Source organism: Bactrocera oleae, chromosome 5 (assembly GCF_042242935.1).
Source record: "Bactrocera oleae isolate idBacOlea1 chromosome 5, idBacOlea1, whole genome shotgun sequence".
Taxonomy (NCBI): Eukaryota; Metazoa; Arthropoda; class Insecta; order Diptera; family Tephritidae; genus Bactrocera; species Bactrocera oleae.
In genome coordinates this window covers 33723858-33741059 of record NC_091539.1, presented here as the reverse complement: position 1 = coordinate 33741059, position 17202 = coordinate 33723858, and the positions used below count along the sequence as shown (strand labels likewise).

The window sequence follows — 17202 nt, the reverse complement described above, 5'->3', positions numbered from 1 at the left end:
TTCGAAGCAACAATTGAAGTCAAAAAACTTCCAACTCGAGAAACAGAGGAATTTAAGCTTGTATAACCTCTGATTTTAAATGCGCTGTGTTAAAGTCATTGTACAGTTCATGAATCTCAAGGCTCAATTTTATGAAAAATAGGTCCACTTCTTTCACAGAAGCTTTTTGCTTACCGGATGTTGCTCTCTGACCCATTGACATTCATCATCAGACCAAATCGACTTGATTACGTATCCTAAATTTTGGCTGCACCGAAGCTTTAATACCCTATAAAGTCGCATTTATTATAACATAAAATATCTTACCTTGAGTTTGATTGCTCGGTTTGAATGGCAACTATCTGCTAAAGTACCGATTCAAAGCATTTGTTGGGAGATTGTAGCGTTGCCTCGGAAAAAAGTCCATACCAAATTTGGTGAAGATAAAATCAATCGATTAAAAAGTTTTTCATACAAAACTTGTTTTTTGGCAGTTCAGTTTGTATAGCAGCTATAAGTTATAGTGGTACAATATTACCATATGAAAAGATTGAGACTAAAACTGAGACAAGCAGACAAATTGACCTGGCTAAGTCGGCTCACGTCGTCATAGGGTCTCCTTTTGGCAATTATAAACTTCGTGGCTAACTTTATCTACCCTGTTCAGGATATATAAAGTCAAAAGTACGACTGATTAGCTCTAGCCAAATCCTTGATGGTGGACTTTGAGAAGTCGATAATGGTATGAATTTTTTTGACACAACCCTGCAATAGGGAACTCAAGAACGAAATCACTTTTAAAAATCCTTGCTTTTCAATCCAAAGTATTCAAATTAGGTATTAACTTAAGAAATCAATTATACACACTTATAATATTCAAGAGTCATCTAGTTTTTAAATTTTTTCTAAAATATCCAATGCACCACCCATACAATAGCGCACCATTACCGGCTTTTGCCGCTGCAACCAATACCGCAAGTTTTCCAAAGCAAATCCGCATAAAGCGCACAACAATCCCACCAACCACACAATCCAGGCGAATTGAAAATACTCCAAATTCAAAGGACCTTTCAATGGTACATTTCTTATACGCATACGTAATATACCCGCACGAAATCCCTCGGTATTTGCGTTTTGCAGCCATCTGACCGTCAGCCCAGCCGCCTCCGCATGTAAAATGAACCGATTCACGATGTGTTCATAAGGTGAGCGTGGCGGCAGCATGAAACCGAATGGTAGCGTGGTTATTCTTTCCTCGCACTCGTGTAATGGCTTTCGGTCCATATGCTGCTGTTGGAACAAAGCAAAGTGCATAACATCCGCACAGGCGATATAAGCGCGTGGTCGCAAAGCGAAAAGTTCATCACGCAATTCGGTGGGATCGCGCGCTATCAGCAGACGACCGAAATCCTGGGGCAAACTGCTGCTATTGCGTATGAATTCCATTTCATTATAGTTGGTATTTACACTGACATTGTGCATGAGCACAGACATCAATGTGTTCAATTGTGGACGAAATACGGATGTGGCGAGAAAGCTGGTGAGTGAAGCCTGATAGAGATTAGTCAGAATGAAGCCAAGTATTGCGGTAAGCAAAAATGTGGCGGCGCCATGCCAACGAAAGCACTTGCGTTCGCTGGGTATATTGATGGGCAGAAAGAGCAGCAGACGCCAAATCTCGAGACAACCTCGTCCGAAGCTGGGATGCAGATTCGGATACCAATAGACGCTTAAGCGTTCCGACAGGCGCCGCACGAAGCCCAAATAGCAAAGACCCAGCAAGAAGCAGATCCAAGTGTGCGTTTGAAAAGGACGTACAAAGTAGTGGAAACGTTCAATTTCACCACTAGATGGCACTACAATAGCAAACTGCAACATACGCACAGGATAGCTCAAACGCACACCCGGGTAGAAAAAATACGGATTCATTGCAATGTCCAACATGACGCGCCGCAACTGATCAATGATGCTCATAATATTATAACGGCTCGAATTATTAAGCGGTATCATATCCAGTGTTGCGTTGTGTGCCCTGGCGAATGCTTTTAACATTTCCGCAGCGTAGCCAACTGTTTGTACGTCATTTTCCGCCCACGATTTTTGTATTTGAAAAACACGCGGTGGATCGTACTGATAAGTGGTCCGCACACTGCTGCGTTGGAAATTCTTTAGCTTATCACTAAACCACACGGCATTCACTGACATCGGACGTACTTGTAAATATGGAAAACGATCGTAACCATAAACAGTGAAGGGGCGCTCGGTGTCGTCATGCGCACCATCGTCCACCAGAATCATTGCATTGATGAAGCCATTACGCCAACACCACTCAAAGTGATCACCCAACTGGCTGAGTTGTATCTGGCGACGTGTCACATGCCGCGGCACTACGAAGAGCCCTCGCACACGACTCTGTATATCCGCTAGCACGTCGTTCATGCGTTGCCACATAGGATTGCGCATTAATTGACCGACGGCAATGTAAAATATATTACTGCTGAATTTGTCGGCAACCGTTCCGCCGCATAGTGAATCGTTGCAGCCCTCGGTCATCACAAATTTTGGTGTCGTGTTAGCAGCCGTTATGTATGGTTCAATGTCGGTGATCGCGCCAAAGTAGGCTATAGAGAATATAGCTCGTTGCGCATGCACGGTCGCAATTATCCGATCGATGGCGTCACGGCGCCGTTGTTGCGTAACTTCTTCCATGGAATCGTTAGCGATGAGTTGCAGTAGCGCGCTGGAGACGTGCGACCTTAACCAAAGCATTGCAACATTTACTCTGAGCGTTAGTGTAAAAATGCAAATGCGCTCAAATCATTAGACTAGTGTTTGCTTCTTCAACAAAAAAGAAGGTCAACCTTAATTGCTAAGAAAATATTTACTTTAATTGCACATTATTGATGAACTTCTTTGCTTTTACCGATTAGTTTGACTTCCATTCTTTGTATTGAAATTACTATTTCGCCATCGGTGCAGAGAAAAGCGTAAACAAGCAAAAGAACATCTTCAAAGAATAACTATTAATTCTAGAAATTAAGTAAGTTCTGAATAAAATGTATCAAAAATTAGGGGACGGGTAAAAGGTAGCAGGATATTCGAATACTAAAATAAGATCTGGATACAAAACCCGCTAAACTGGGTGAATAGCTCGGACAAAAACCCCTCTAATCACCTGTTATATCAGGTGCAACCATTGCAAATTAGCGAAGTTCAATTACTTGCTGTAGGGAATATAAAGGACTATAAAAATGAATTTCGCAAAGCCAAATTCGTGGAAGAGCTTCTGCGGAAAGTTAGAAAAGGCAACCAAGGTAGCTGGGATTAATTTAACGAAGGTGGAGGGAGTGAAAAAGGCCAATGATGCCCTATATATATGTAAAAAGATGGTAGGCATATAACCTGGCCTCATGCATGGGTGTTACACGACGGTAGTCAGGCCAATCTTGCTTTAGTGTGGTGGACCGCTGTTAGCAAAGTTCAGTCTTGAACTGAATTTTCATCTGTGAATTGTTGGTGAATCGCAACAAAATTGATCCATTTCTGAAGCGGATGGTTACTGGTGATAAAAAGTCACTTGCACAATCATTCCTCCTGAGTTCCTTCCCTTCTTAATTCGGAAATGTACTAACAATAATTGGACCGTCAGAAGGAAGCAATTGTCTAGAAGCGGCCAGCTTTGGCGCATAGGAAAGGAATTTTGTTCTTCCAGGACTACGCCAGGCCATATACATAGATAGTGCTCGCCAAACGCTTCCATCCTCTTTATACTTTGGACGTAGCATCAAGTGGTTCCTACAAGAATCTAATGATTTGCCTGGTCAAAAATTCGCCTCAACAGAAACTTTTGAAAATCTACTGTTCTAGACTTTTGCCGATAGCGACAAGTGTTTCTATGAAAGTGGCATAATACAATTAACTTCATTGTTCTAACACTCAATTTAATTCAAAAATTGATTTCTTTCTACTATACCTATTATATAACACACTGTATTGTCCACATTTAGCTGAATAATGAATAATTGAGGCTGAGAGAGGAAACGTACAGTACATACGATATTTTAGTAGCATCGTGTAGAAAACTATATATCGGTATATGCTGGAACACATCCTCTGCTTCTGTCCAGCCTTATCTAGAGTTCGGCTTTGATATCTTTGAGCTTCACAGTTCAAGGGACTAGATGAAGTATAAGAATTATCAGGTTTCTGTTCAACTTCGCAAAACGCGTTGACGTCCTGCACGACGTAAACTTCAGCTCGTATTAAAACCTCCATCTGACTCTACGAAGGACCTATAAGGCTATATATGACATAACAGCCAGCCAGTATAACCCAACCTAATCTAACATATAGTCGAAGGATTGTCAATGCCTGCCCAAGAGCGGTAAGAAAAAAATGGTTGAAATTGATAAGAAACAGGGATAGAAATTACATCGTGTAGACTATACGAGTATAATAGTTTTGTTCACCTAACGGTTGTTTGTATCACCTAAAACTAATCGAGTTAGATATAGGGTTATATATATATAAATGATCAGGATGAAGAGACGAGTTGAAATCCGGGTGACTGTCTGTCCGTCCGTCCGTCCGTCCGTGCAAGCTCTAACTTGAGTAAAAATTGAGATATCTTTATGAAACTTGGTAGACATGTTTCCTGGTACCGTGAGACGGTTGGTATTGCAGATGGGCGTAATCGGACCACTGCCACGCCCACAAAACGCCATTAATCAAAAACAAATAACTTGCCATAACTAAGCTCCGCAATAAGATACAAGACTGTTATTTGGTACACAGGATCACATTAGAGAGGGGCATCTGCAGTTAAAACCTTTTTTTTAAAGTGGGCGTGGTCCCGCCTGTAATAGGTTTAATGTGCATATCTCCTAAACCGCTAATGCTATAATAACAAAATTCACTGGGAGCAAATGTTTTTAGCACTTCTATTGACGGTGTGAAAATAGTTGAAATCGGGTGGCAACTCCGCCCACTCCCCATATAACGGTACTGTTAAAAACTACTAAAAGCGCGATAAATCAAGCACTAAACACGCCAGAGACATTAAATTTTATCTCTGAGATGGTATAAATTATCTTTATAGGAACCGCGTTCAAAATTAGTCAGTGGGCGTGGCACAGCCCACTTTTAGGTGAAAACCCATATCTTGAGATCTGCTCAACCGATTTCAACCAAATTCGGTTCATTACGTTCTTTTCATGTTTCTATGTCATAGTGCGAAAATGGGCGAAATCGGACTACAACCACGCTTACTTCCCATATAACACCATTTTCAATTCCATCTGATTCTTTCACTTTCCACTATGCAAATCAGGTAACAATGATTATATCGGGGTAAAACTTTGCGTGAATAATGCAATTAAAGTATGCCACCTTGCGGCCAAAAATTGTCTAAATCGAACCAAAACTGTTCAAACCCCTAAGTACTAAATATGTGGACCCCAGTGCCTATAGTTGACCTTCTACCGAAAATATCAGTCAATCCACAAAAAAATCTCAAACGAGTATACCATTTGACTTTGCGAGAGTATAAAATGTTCGGTTACATCCGAACTTAGCCCTTCCTTACTTGTTTTGTCATATAACTCTTTTTTAAATGACTCGGAGTATTGAAATCGAGATAAATCGTTTTTCCCCACGCCCTTTCCTTTTCCCGACCTCAAATTGCCCGTAATTTATTTTTCCTTTCATTTTTGTTATTTAATCTTTCATTTTCAGCGGGTTGAATCCCGCTATGATTTTTTCTTGTTTAGCAATTTACGGAACATTTTTGAAATTTTGGGGAAGGAACTAAAAATGGCTTAACCTTAAAAAATTATGCAACTTTAATTTAGCATTGGCTTTTTTTCATTTTCTAAAAAAATCTTACTTTGAAATTTAAATAATCATTCTCACACCGATTGTAATCCCTAAACAATGCAATCGATTTGCAAGAATTCCTAAATTGCTAACAAACGAGCGCTAATGCAGTAGCCCCGCAAATTTTCTAATTACCAGCGTGTAAATATTTATAGGAAAAGTGGTCAGTGCGGTGGCGCTCAGCGCTGTGGACAGTGGGTCACTTGTTCAAACACATATCTGTACATTAAGGCGGGTCACAAAAACTAATGTTTTTTTTTCAATTGGTACTCCGAAAAATTGGTTGGTGGACACCTCTAATATGGATGGTCGATACCTCTAAGAGGATTTTTTTCTTATGATCGGATAGAAAGATTCATATCTCGCTTCTAATAACTTGAAATTTCGTTTTATTGATTTTGTAGGAAATTTAACGTTCTACAAAATGGTCCGTCACTGTGTTTTCGTAAACTTAATCATTTAAAAGATATTAAGGGTTAAAATTTGACTATTTTATTTTAAATTTTATGTATATAAGTAGTTAGAAGCGAGATATGAATCTTTCTATCCGATCATAGGAAAAAAAGGCAATGGTAAATCGGAGGGCCTTCCCGTTACAATTAACAGCTGATACTTGGAGAACCTTTCTTTGCGGCGTCTTTTCGGAGTGTCAAGCAAAAAAAAAGTTTTTCTCTTATAGTTACAAAGCGAGGGCAGTAAAATAATACATGTTCAGAGTCTTCTAAGCACTCTGTACACGTCGGACAGTTCGGACTAGTGTCGCGATGGAATCTGTACAGGTAGCTTCTAAAGCACCCACGTCCACTTAATATTTGGGTAAGGTGGAAATCCAGGTTCCCATGTCGGCTGTCTATCCACGAACGGATGTCCGGTATGAGTTTGTGTGTCCACCGTCTTTGGGTTAGGTTTGCCACCGTTGCTGCCACATTGTCATGCTTTTGTTTCTCTCTTTTTTTTGGATTCTTTAGTTGTCTCTGCTGACAACTTGTATAGTCGCGCGAATTCTTCACCCTGGATGTCAATGGGCATCATACTGGCTTTCAGCAGCCTCGCTGGATATCGTTCGGAAAGCACTGATTATTCTTAGTGCCGACAGCTGGTGCACTGTGTTTATTTATTTGTTTCCATATTGGGGCCGCATATAATATAACCGATCTTATTACCTTTGCGAGTAAAATTCGCCGTCTGGAACGCACGCAGCCCTTATTTGCCATCATTCTTGATAAGGCGTTGAGGATTTTATATACTTTACCCGAGGTGTATTCTAGGTGCTCCTTAAATTTAAGCCATTCAAATATTTAATAATAATAATTTAATAGACTCAAATATTATTACTCCCGGGTACTTTAGTTGTGGCTGTGATGTATCTCACACTCCCCTATGGTGAGAGATATCCTTTCCTCCACTTTCCTAATACTTATTAGAAGAACTTCTGTCTTGTGCTCAGCCAGTACTAGGCTCCTTGAGGAGAACCATTGCCGCAGACTGTTTACGCGTTCATTGCATTTGCTCCGGAGGTCATCTATGTAGATGTTTACCCACTGCTACTACAATAAGGTCATCCGCGTATGCGATTAATTTCTCGGCTTCTGGTTGTTTTATACTTAGCACCCCATCATACATCACGTTCCATACAATGGGGTCTAAAACCTAGCCTTGCGATACCCCACTCGAAATAGAGTAGCTCTTGGTGCCTTCATCGGTGTTGATTATTAGTCGTCTGTTTTCAAAATAACTTATAATAATGTTTATAAGATATTGAGGAGCGTGTATTTCATATAGAGCCTTGATTATGTTTGTCCATTTTGCCGAGTTGAAGGCATTCTTCACATCCAGGGTGATCAACGCGCAATATTTTTTACTCCCGCCCCTCTCCACCTTTTTCCACTTACTGTGCATTTCGCAGTATCAACGACATTGTTTAGTGCGTCAATAGTGGACCTTTTTTTCATAAAGCCGTATTGTCTTTCTGATAATCCGCCGGCTTTCTGGATTGCTAACTCCAAGCGGTTTCTTACTATTCTTTCGTACACTTTGCCAATCGTGTCAAACATGCACAAAGGTCGATATGATGAGGCTTCCTCCGGAGACTGATATGGTTTGGGAAGTAGAACCAATCGCTGTACTTTCCATGGGTCGGGGAATATACCTTCCTTTAAGCTCGCATTATACATTTTTGCGAATACATGTGGTTTTAAATTCATGGCTTCTTTTGAGGCCCTGTTTGGTATACCATCTATACCAGGCACTTTATTGCTTTTAATTTTTCCCGCTATTTAGCATAGGAAATCAGATGGTGTTTTGGGAATAATGTTTCTACAATATTCTTTATAAAAGATGCGCTTTTGGGTTGCTGTGTCTTGTTTTTGAATTTTGACATGCATATTTTGGACGCCGTACCCCAAGGGTCTACGTTTGCTTCTTTACAGAGCTTTTCAAAACGGTTCCTTTTGCTGCGGGCAATGGCTGACTTTAGAAGCTTCTTTTGTGTTTTAAACATTTCTCTGAGGCTGTTTACATTTTCCCCACATTGATTACGTTGTAGACGGCGTCTAGCTATATTACAGAGCTTTCTGAGCGTAGCTAATTCTTCATTCCACCAATAGGCTGGCTTTCGTTTATTGTGGTGTACTATTCTACGCATAGTTGCATCGCATGCTGTGACCAGTTCTTTCCGCACTGCGGATACCAAGTGAGTGGTTTCCTCACCTTTTTTTTGCTGAGGCCCAAACTATCCCGAAAAAGTCGGCATCAAACTCCTTTCGTTTTCAGCTACGTTTTTGGCAAGTGCTCTTGCTGCGGAGTTCCGTCTCTCCGAAAAACGAAACATCAGCAATAATAGCCATGTGGTCACTATTTGTAAATATATATGACACCGTCCACTTTATGTGCCCACTTAGAGCGTCGTTTGCAAACATTAGATCGATTATGGAGCCTTTCTTTCCTTTTTGAAAGGTATTTTAGGTTCCGCTATTGATATGGTAAGATTCGTCTGACCTAGGAATTCTAGTAACAGACGTCCACGATGGCTTGTGCTTCTGCTACCCCAGGCAGTTGACCACGCATTAAAGTCGTCCACGATTATGACTGGCGATTTTCCTCTGGTTTCCAAAGCAAGCTCCAGGAGGAAGTTTTCAAAATCTATTATTGAGGCGCTGGGAGGAGCATAGCAGCTAACAAAGTATATTTGCCCATGTGAAACAATTATTGTCTTTGGAGCAGGATATAAAAGGCTGGCCTTTACATGATCATATTGCAGCCTTGCCAGATATGTCTGTGATCCAGGTGCTTTCCGAACGCTGGGAGTATTGCTCGCTTAGTAAGGCGACATCAATGCTTTCCTCAAATAATGTCTGTTTAAGCATATCTTGTGCTGCAGCACAGTGGTTTAAATTAAGCTGTAGTATCCTCATTTTCCTACCGACTTTACCATCTCCAAATACTTGGGGCAAGTCGTACTCAATACTGAGTGTGCACCTTTGCAAAGCATGCAGCTTGGGTCGTTGGTGCATGACTTTGCTACATGTCCGCCGGCGCCACAACGTGTGCATAGCGACGACCTGTCTACGGGGTTGCAGCATTTGCGCGCCATGTGCCCCAGGTGGAAACCCCTAAAGCAACGGGGCGTAGGAGAATATTCCTGGAGGCCGCAGATAGACCACCCGACCTTAACTTTGCCTACCTTAAGCGCAGCCTTGGCACCGTTTCGGGTCTTTCGCATACTTTTAATGTTTATTTTCCCTATATTCTGTATCCTGCACTCCTTTTGCAGGGCCTCACAAATTTCTTCCGGAGTCCATCCAAATCCTTGCACATAATTGTAAAGTTGTGGGGTTTGGGCTGTATCACTGCCATTTCACCGATCACTCCCTCTAAAGCGCTTTGAAACGCTTCAGGTCTCTTTTCCGCTTGATTTTTATATTCCAAAAGCAGGTATCCCTTCAATGTTTATGTTATGTAAGTGACGTTTGTGCCCAGTTCCTCTATTCCGCTGTCACCTTTTATTTTCCGGAGGATGTCGGCGTACAATGCACCATCCTTTTTGGTGAGTATGATGGCGTTTGGCCTTGATCTTATTTTCTTTTCGATCGGCCTTCTTTTCTTAACAACGTCCACCCATGTTTCGCCTGTGCCGGGTTTAACCGTAGTATCGCCTTGAATTATTTTAGCTGCCTCTTTGTTAGTAGGTTGCGCTGTTTTATTTATGTTTCTTATATTTTTTGGCTTTTTTGTTGGTAGTAAAAAGCCTAAAGTCTCACGCAGCCTTTTTGGAGTATTCACATTTTTACCCATGTAAGATACTTGGGATGCCTTTCCTACCATAGTCCATTTGGGTAGGTTTTCTCCTTTTTTCCGCCTTGGCATGTAGCATCACTATGTTGCTAACTAAGTCGCGCATTGCTTGACTTATATGCCTTTGGCCAGACAGCAGGTTTGGCAATTCTTATTGCCTGGTTAGCATGTTCACATATTATTGTTGATCCAGCAACGGCGGATAACTAATTTTTCCCAATAGGAGGCGTTCTCTTTCGAGTTCTTTATAAATGGATTCTCTGGGGTGCACCCACTACCGTTGTCAGAGGTCATCCCTCAATGAGAAAATAGTTGGAAACACCTGACAGTAAGTCAGTTCAGTTACTGCCCCTAAAACCTTGGGAATATAAAAAGGAGAAACAAAAAGGGAAACAGCTGATTGACCAAAACAAAACGGCAAAGCAAATTAAGCATGCGTTTTTTTTGGATTGCTGTGTCAGGGGAAAAATAATTGACTTTTCAGCAAAAATTTGCAACGGAAAATATACAAGTAAGTGCAAATGATTTTTAATTTGAAAATACAAATTGTACTTATCTTCTATAGATTTAGTGTCCGTTTAGATTGTTTCGGTTTCCGAAAGTCACAGGGAAGAAATCACTTTAGTTGGTGTGGAAGAACTAGGAAATGTAAGAAAAAACTCCAGGACCGCACCAAAAACACAACCACTACACTTGAATTCACTACGAATTTTTTTTACCCACCCTACTGTACATGTATGTATGCATGCGTATGTGTGCGTGTACTAACAAGGATATGTGCTCACAACAAACAACAAATGAGTAATTTGCTATGCAAATACCAAACGCAATATTTAGTGAATACAACAACAACAACAGCAACAAGGCGACTAACAATAGCTGAAAGCAAATGCTACTTAAAAGCAACAAAAGCTAAGCGAACAGCCGAAGTAGGCGACGAAGACGCGAAGATAACCACTATAATGGAAGAATAAGAAACTCAAACAAAACAAACTAGAATAAAACAACAATGTCAACAAAGGTAGCAACAATGTGCAAGTGCTTGTTAACTGTTGGTAAGAACAGCAGCTGACACCGTTACAACTGGCACTCTAGCTGCTTTGGTTGTATGTATGTAAGTGTATGTATGAATTTTCCTTGCAATGTATGTGCATTAAATTATTCAATCTACTTATTGACCGACGCTTTGGTAGCTTCACTATGTAAAATAGACACAATTAGTGTGTATGTGGGTGCATATATATGAACATATATGTATATCTATATGTGTAGTAGTCAAAAAGGAAACCGGTGGTATGTTTGTGCCGAATCAATCATGAATGAAATTTGCCCGCCATCTATTTACAATGCGAATGCAGCGCAAATATATACACAAATAGTGTGGAACATACACACACACATCCAACATTATGCCTCCGAGTGCCAGCTGTCAAGCCAAACAAAAGTGAACGCACATTTACATGTATTACATGCACACAAACATATGTACATATGTAAACAAATATAAGAAATGTGCATAAGTGTTGGTGCCAACTGCACGTGACTTCATAGTGCGCATGTCGCCTAGAAAATTGCGGATTATACAAATAGAACAACACAACTTCGAGATAAAGAAGAAAATCAAGAGGAAAAGAAGAAGCAAGTAGAAAAACTCATGAACACGCACACGTAAGCTTAACTTGGCGGCAGCAGCAACAACGCAAAGCCAACATAAGAATGCAATGCAAGGCAAGAGAGCCAGGGAAAGCGGTAAGTAATTCACAAGTGTTGCCTACTTTTAGGCGCCAAAATGCGTTCGCAGCGCAGGCAAGTCAGTATGGCGGCCAAACTCAACACACCGGCAACGCTTCCGCTCGAAACACAACGTTTAGCTCAGTCGTTGAACGCTGCCAGCACTTCGTTAACGTCGAAGCAGTTCGCTTCGGCATTGCGCGCAATTTCTTTTCTATGCCAACACTATGCATGTAGTTATTGCCAGCCGTAATTTGTATATGCCTAGCACCCATTGCCATTGTGGCCATAACACAGCCAAGCAGGCGGTCGCTCAGTCAGTTGCATTGCGGCTATTTGCGTGAAAATAAGTCACTCGTATACGTCGCAGTCACGCGAAATATATATTTCTATTGGCGCATCGGCATTACGGTACTTTTCGGTTTGGCGCGCGAAATTTCCGGCAAGCGGCCAAATAGTCGCAAACGAGTTGCTGGGCTTTTAAGGCATTAAGTGCGCTTAGATTTGACGGTCAGTGCACTGTGGCAAGCTGGCTGGTGATCGGCCGTACGTGTGTGTTTTGGATTGCAACAGCGGATTTTGTGCGTCGATACGCTTATTGCTCCCACTTTTTTTTTGCTTCTGCTTCGAATTTTCAAAATCATCGACATCAACTACTCAAATCAAAGCCAGTCAATAGTGGAAATCCAATTTAAGTGATTCGACTTAAGAGGCTTGCAGAAAGTTTGAGAAAAAATGTTCATATTAAGACGACCATTGCTTTTGATTTGGTGGTGAGTTCTCGCTGTAATGTTAATAATAATAATGACTATTTGTTCCTTTGCAATAAAATGGACTTGTGTTTCACTTGATTGAATTTTTCTGCTTTTCGCTTTGTAGAAACGTATAATCTACGCTTGAATTTATTGCTGAAATTTATAGCGTTTAATGGTGGCTTTTTGAGTGTGTCATTAGACGCTTAATGTTCAATTTAAAAAATTATATATTGCCGCAGATAAACTCAAATGTTCCGCTCCAAAAAGGTGGAAGTACGAACTGCTGTAGCGGTGTGAATTCAGTTCGAACTCAAATGTGGTTGTGAAAAAAAATTCAAGCATTTTATTTTTAAAAAAAAAAAAAAAACGAAATTCTTGTTTATGTTTCAATAGTTCACATATATAAAAATGTCACTTAAATTATTTAAAAAAATTATTACTTAGCCATCATAGCTCGTGTGAAATTAAAAAGCATATATATTTTTCTATATTTCGATAGATTATACCTTTCAAAATAACATATTTACATTTTAAATCGATATCAAACAAATTTACTTGAGTATATTCTGAGATAAATGATCCGAACACTATTAAATTTTAATTGCATCCTTTGTACTCGTATATAGTTCTCCACACAATGATCTCCCAGTTTCAAAAATGCCAGATCAAAAGCCGAATGTTGGCAAAAAATTATCAACATTTTGAGTAAAATTCAAACATTATTTTTTCGGCCGTAGATTATTGTAGGGACAATGTCTTTTAGTAAGTATTTTTTTTATGATTTATCCTCGGAGCAGACAGGAACTACTACAGCGGTGTAGAACCCTTTTTAGAGCAGTTATAGATCGCGCGTAACTCTAAGAATAGTAAATTTTTTTCTTTAAAAATTTTACTGTGAATTTTTGCAATACGTATAAATAGCACCCAACATTTTAAAACAATCGATACCTTTTTTTAATTCCCAAAAATCGATATTTTTAGGCTGCCACACCAAGTGTTCCCCACAATATTTCCAGAGATATAGTCATCTAAATGTCTATTATTTGATGCGGTCGTTACGATATTTCAAGGTCTATGTCTATTGGTCCATTTATTTGAATTTTGACATTAATATTTTTTGGATATCTTTCTATAGTGTGATGCGACATAAACTGAAAACTTCTAATTTGTAATATTTTTAAATATTTCGACGAAATTAAAAAAAATAATTTGTGATATATTTCAAAAATTCGAGGAAATTAAAAAAATAGTGAAAAAATGGCCTTTATATATGAATATTCCCATTTTAGAGAATTAACATTTTTGATTTAGTTTTGTTGGTTCGTAGAATAACCATATTATTTGTGGTTCAAGAATGACCACAAGGGTAGAAATTGTGACGACAAAACCCTGATCTTTCTCCTTCCCCGCTTTTTCAAAAACGCATAACTCTATGTAAATTTTATAATTAAATTTGTGTATTCTTGAAATATGAATATAAAAATGAGAAGAAAAATATTAATTTCCAAAAATTGCTCGAAATTCAAGTCTACAATACAGACTACAATAACATCTTACATTGACTACGAAACTACTGACGTTTGACGTGAATAATTAAACTTTCACTGTCTTGCAGCGATCTTTAAGTGCCGAATTTTATAATAATATCAACCTGTTTATTGTCGCAGATATTGTATAGAGGGTATGAAACCATAAGAATACAAGTATATTACTATTAGTAAAAGTAGGACCCAAACCAACAGTATGTTCACCAGCAGATAAACCACCAACGATCGACCACTTCGAAACCAATTTTGGAAATGTAGTGAGCAAAAGCTCAATTGCTATGGTATTTAAAATTATACTCGTAGATAGATTTTTCAAAAATAGTTTTAATAAACTCTATTTCTCATAAATTATTAAACAAGCAGATCATAGAAGCAAAAACCAAATGGACAGAGTATTATATTTGCCTACAAAATATCAAGTAGAAAAGATATTTTTCGATGATTTTTATATATAAATAACATATTTTAACTTCCACTTTCACTTAAGACTTCTTTTGAGTAAATGCGAGTTTTCCCTCGGTTAGTTATATTTATTTTTTTAGTAAATCTAATTAGACTGAGACTTCAAATCAAACATCACTTTACCTGTGCAAGACGCAAATACCTTTCAGGCACAAAACATCCAACAAACTGTATTTACTCGATATAAAGGGGACATTAACACAACTCGATAGTGCAAAACTTTTGCAACCGTCTAAATAGAAAAGTTAACTTATTCCTGTTTGTATTTTTATATTCAAATGTAAAAAGCACACAATTTTCTACTTTTACTTGAATTTCAAAGCACATCTCGAGAATCATAATAGTTCAAATATTTAGCTGTTTTTTTATTTCAATATTTTAAACTTTTATATTTTTGAAATAAAAAAACCTAGAATTTTGCGCTTATGAAGATGTATACGCAATATATGCCGCTAGAATTTGAGATGTCAACAATCCATGCTTGCCTTCAATTTATAGTTGTATATATAGATGCTACTTTCTGCGTCTTCTTAAAACGTTTCACTTAAAAGAGAAGGAAAAAGTTCTAATCAATCGGTCAAAGGACAGTCATCCATATTGGCTTTGACATAATCTCATTAATCGTTGTTGCCCAGTGAGCGGCATTTGGCAAATGTTTGAACTGTTTAATTGTTACTTTACTGGTACTATAAATTTATGAAATTATGCTGGTAGTCATACTCTAAGCGTGCTTGTTGGCTTACCCGCAGCATATTTGCTTCGCTTACGATAAACGCCAGTTCACCAATCAGTCGCAATTATTTTACACCAACAAAATTTCTTCATAAATTCAACTTAAACAAAGTAGAAAACTTTGAACTTTTGAGCTAAGGCTTTTGATGTAGTAATTTCAATGAAGAGAGAGGCGGGTTGAGCTGTTTGATAGTTAAAATTAAATTCATAAAATAAGTGACAAAATGGCTGGAAATCCTTAATATAATATGAGAATATTCCAAGGTCAATGAATAATTCACAGTTTTGAAATAAAATATTCTGACGGCTTTTCTTGTGATTACGCTCTTTTAAAATTTTTAATTAACCGATCTATATTAGGTCTATAACTATAATCGCGAGGTTGGCCAAGAGATGACGTAACTTGATTATTATTCTATTGTTCCAATATTCCGAATATGCGTTGGAAACTAATGTCCTTGTGCCTCTTTCTCGGTATATGTATGTCAATCACTTAATTTTGAACTTTCAAAAATAATTTTTTTCACTCAATTTTGTTGAGGAGAGTTCTTCTTCAATATTTTAATATGAAATCTCCTCAGCCAAAAGACATCGTATTCTAGTGCAAGTTTATGGTGAACATTCTCACGCTTAGCGAACGTGCCAAAAAAAAGCTTGCAGGATTTAGAAGTGGTAATTTTGGATTAGAAGATGAAGAAAGTTCTATGGAATGTTTGAAGATGAGGAGCTGTGACAACCCTTAAACAAATCATTTGTGAAACCTGGACAACAAATATCCATGTAAAATGGCTTAAAAACTATTGGGAAACCAACGCCAGGGAAATTAGTCTAAAAATAATTAAATTTTATTAATATATCAAAGTTTGTGTCACAAAAACAAATTTTATTAAAATCCTTTGGTCTAAGCTAAGTTGAAACAGTAGCCTCTACCTTCAGAACAGAGAAGATAAGCTCCCACTGATGCATAGGAAATCCGATTTTCAGGGAAAATTCAACTGTAGATAACTAAAGGGTCATGATGGGTACAAAGTAGGTTGCGGTCTATATTTAGCGCGAAGTTTTAAGAGGAGAGTCTATCATTTGTCTAGAAAACTCTATTTATTTAGAAAGAAAGCACTAATATCGCCAGTAAGCCGTTTAAAGTTAAAAAATGTGATAAATGGTTAAGTTCAGTGCTGGGATGAATTCTTAGCTATATAAAATAAAATATCATTCGTAAACTAATGAATTAGTGAAAACTGAGCATCCTTGAAGTATCTCAATGGGACTAATGCTGTGCCTACTCGGAATTTTCGAAATACATACAACATACAGATGGGCCCATAAATCAAGACCAAAGAACTTACTAAAGAAATAAATAAGAAATATGTACATGCTGCAAAAAGATGCCTTGCATAAAACAATCCGCTCCGAAATTGGGACCCAGAAATGGGAAAAGGAGAATTTTTTCATTCTCCACTATCCATTCTATGGACACTTGATCAAGCGTTAATTTTAGTAAACACTTGCTTGGTCACATTTTTAGCTTATTTGTCTTTAACCGTTAATTTGGTCACAATTATGAATTCTTGAATCAAAGCGTATAAAATTTTCCGAAGTGAAAATAAAGACTTCGCGTCAATCAGGTTTCAATAACGAAATTTCAGGCAATAGACATATCGAACAAAGTCCCTTAAATGCTCTAAAAAGAAATATAAACAATTCAAGAAAGTACTTTTTAAGGTACACATAGGGTAAACTTTCGTTTTTGATTTACGTGAGTACCTGCCGGCGACGGCCTTACCTCACGGTGTTCCAAAACACAGCGTATCAATACAATGCGTTGATAA

At 38.4% G+C, this 17202-nt stretch overlaps 2 protein-coding genes across 2 annotated transcripts in view; one reads left to right on the top strand and one right to left on the bottom strand.

Moving 5' to 3' along the window:
* Positions 1-759: 759 nt before the first annotated feature.
* LOC138857607 (uncharacterized) lies at positions 760-2748 on the bottom strand. Its single transcript, XM_070110721.1, has one exon. It carries the CDS (start codon positions 2746-2748, stop codon positions 874-876), a length of 1875 nt encoding a protein of 624 aa, XP_069966822.1. The 3' UTR covers positions 760-873.
* A 9239-nt stretch (positions 2749-11987) lies between these two features.
* Positions 11988-17202, top strand: part of LOC106618280 (gamma-aminobutyric acid receptor subunit alpha-2) — a 33520-nt gene continuing 28305 nt past the window's right edge. Inside the window, exon 1 of the mRNA XM_014235968.3 lies at positions 11988-12650. Within this exon, the coding sequence (XP_014091443.2) occupies positions 12613-12650 (38 nt within the window). The 5' untranslated portion in view covers positions 11988-12612. The remainder of the gene's footprint in view (positions 12651-17202) is intronic.

Excerpts from the sequence above, each read along its gene's own strand:
- LOC138857607 (XM_070110721.1), bottom strand. The coding sequence starts at position 2,748 with ATGCTTTGGTTAAGGTCGCACGTCTCCAGCGCGCTACTGCAACTCATC.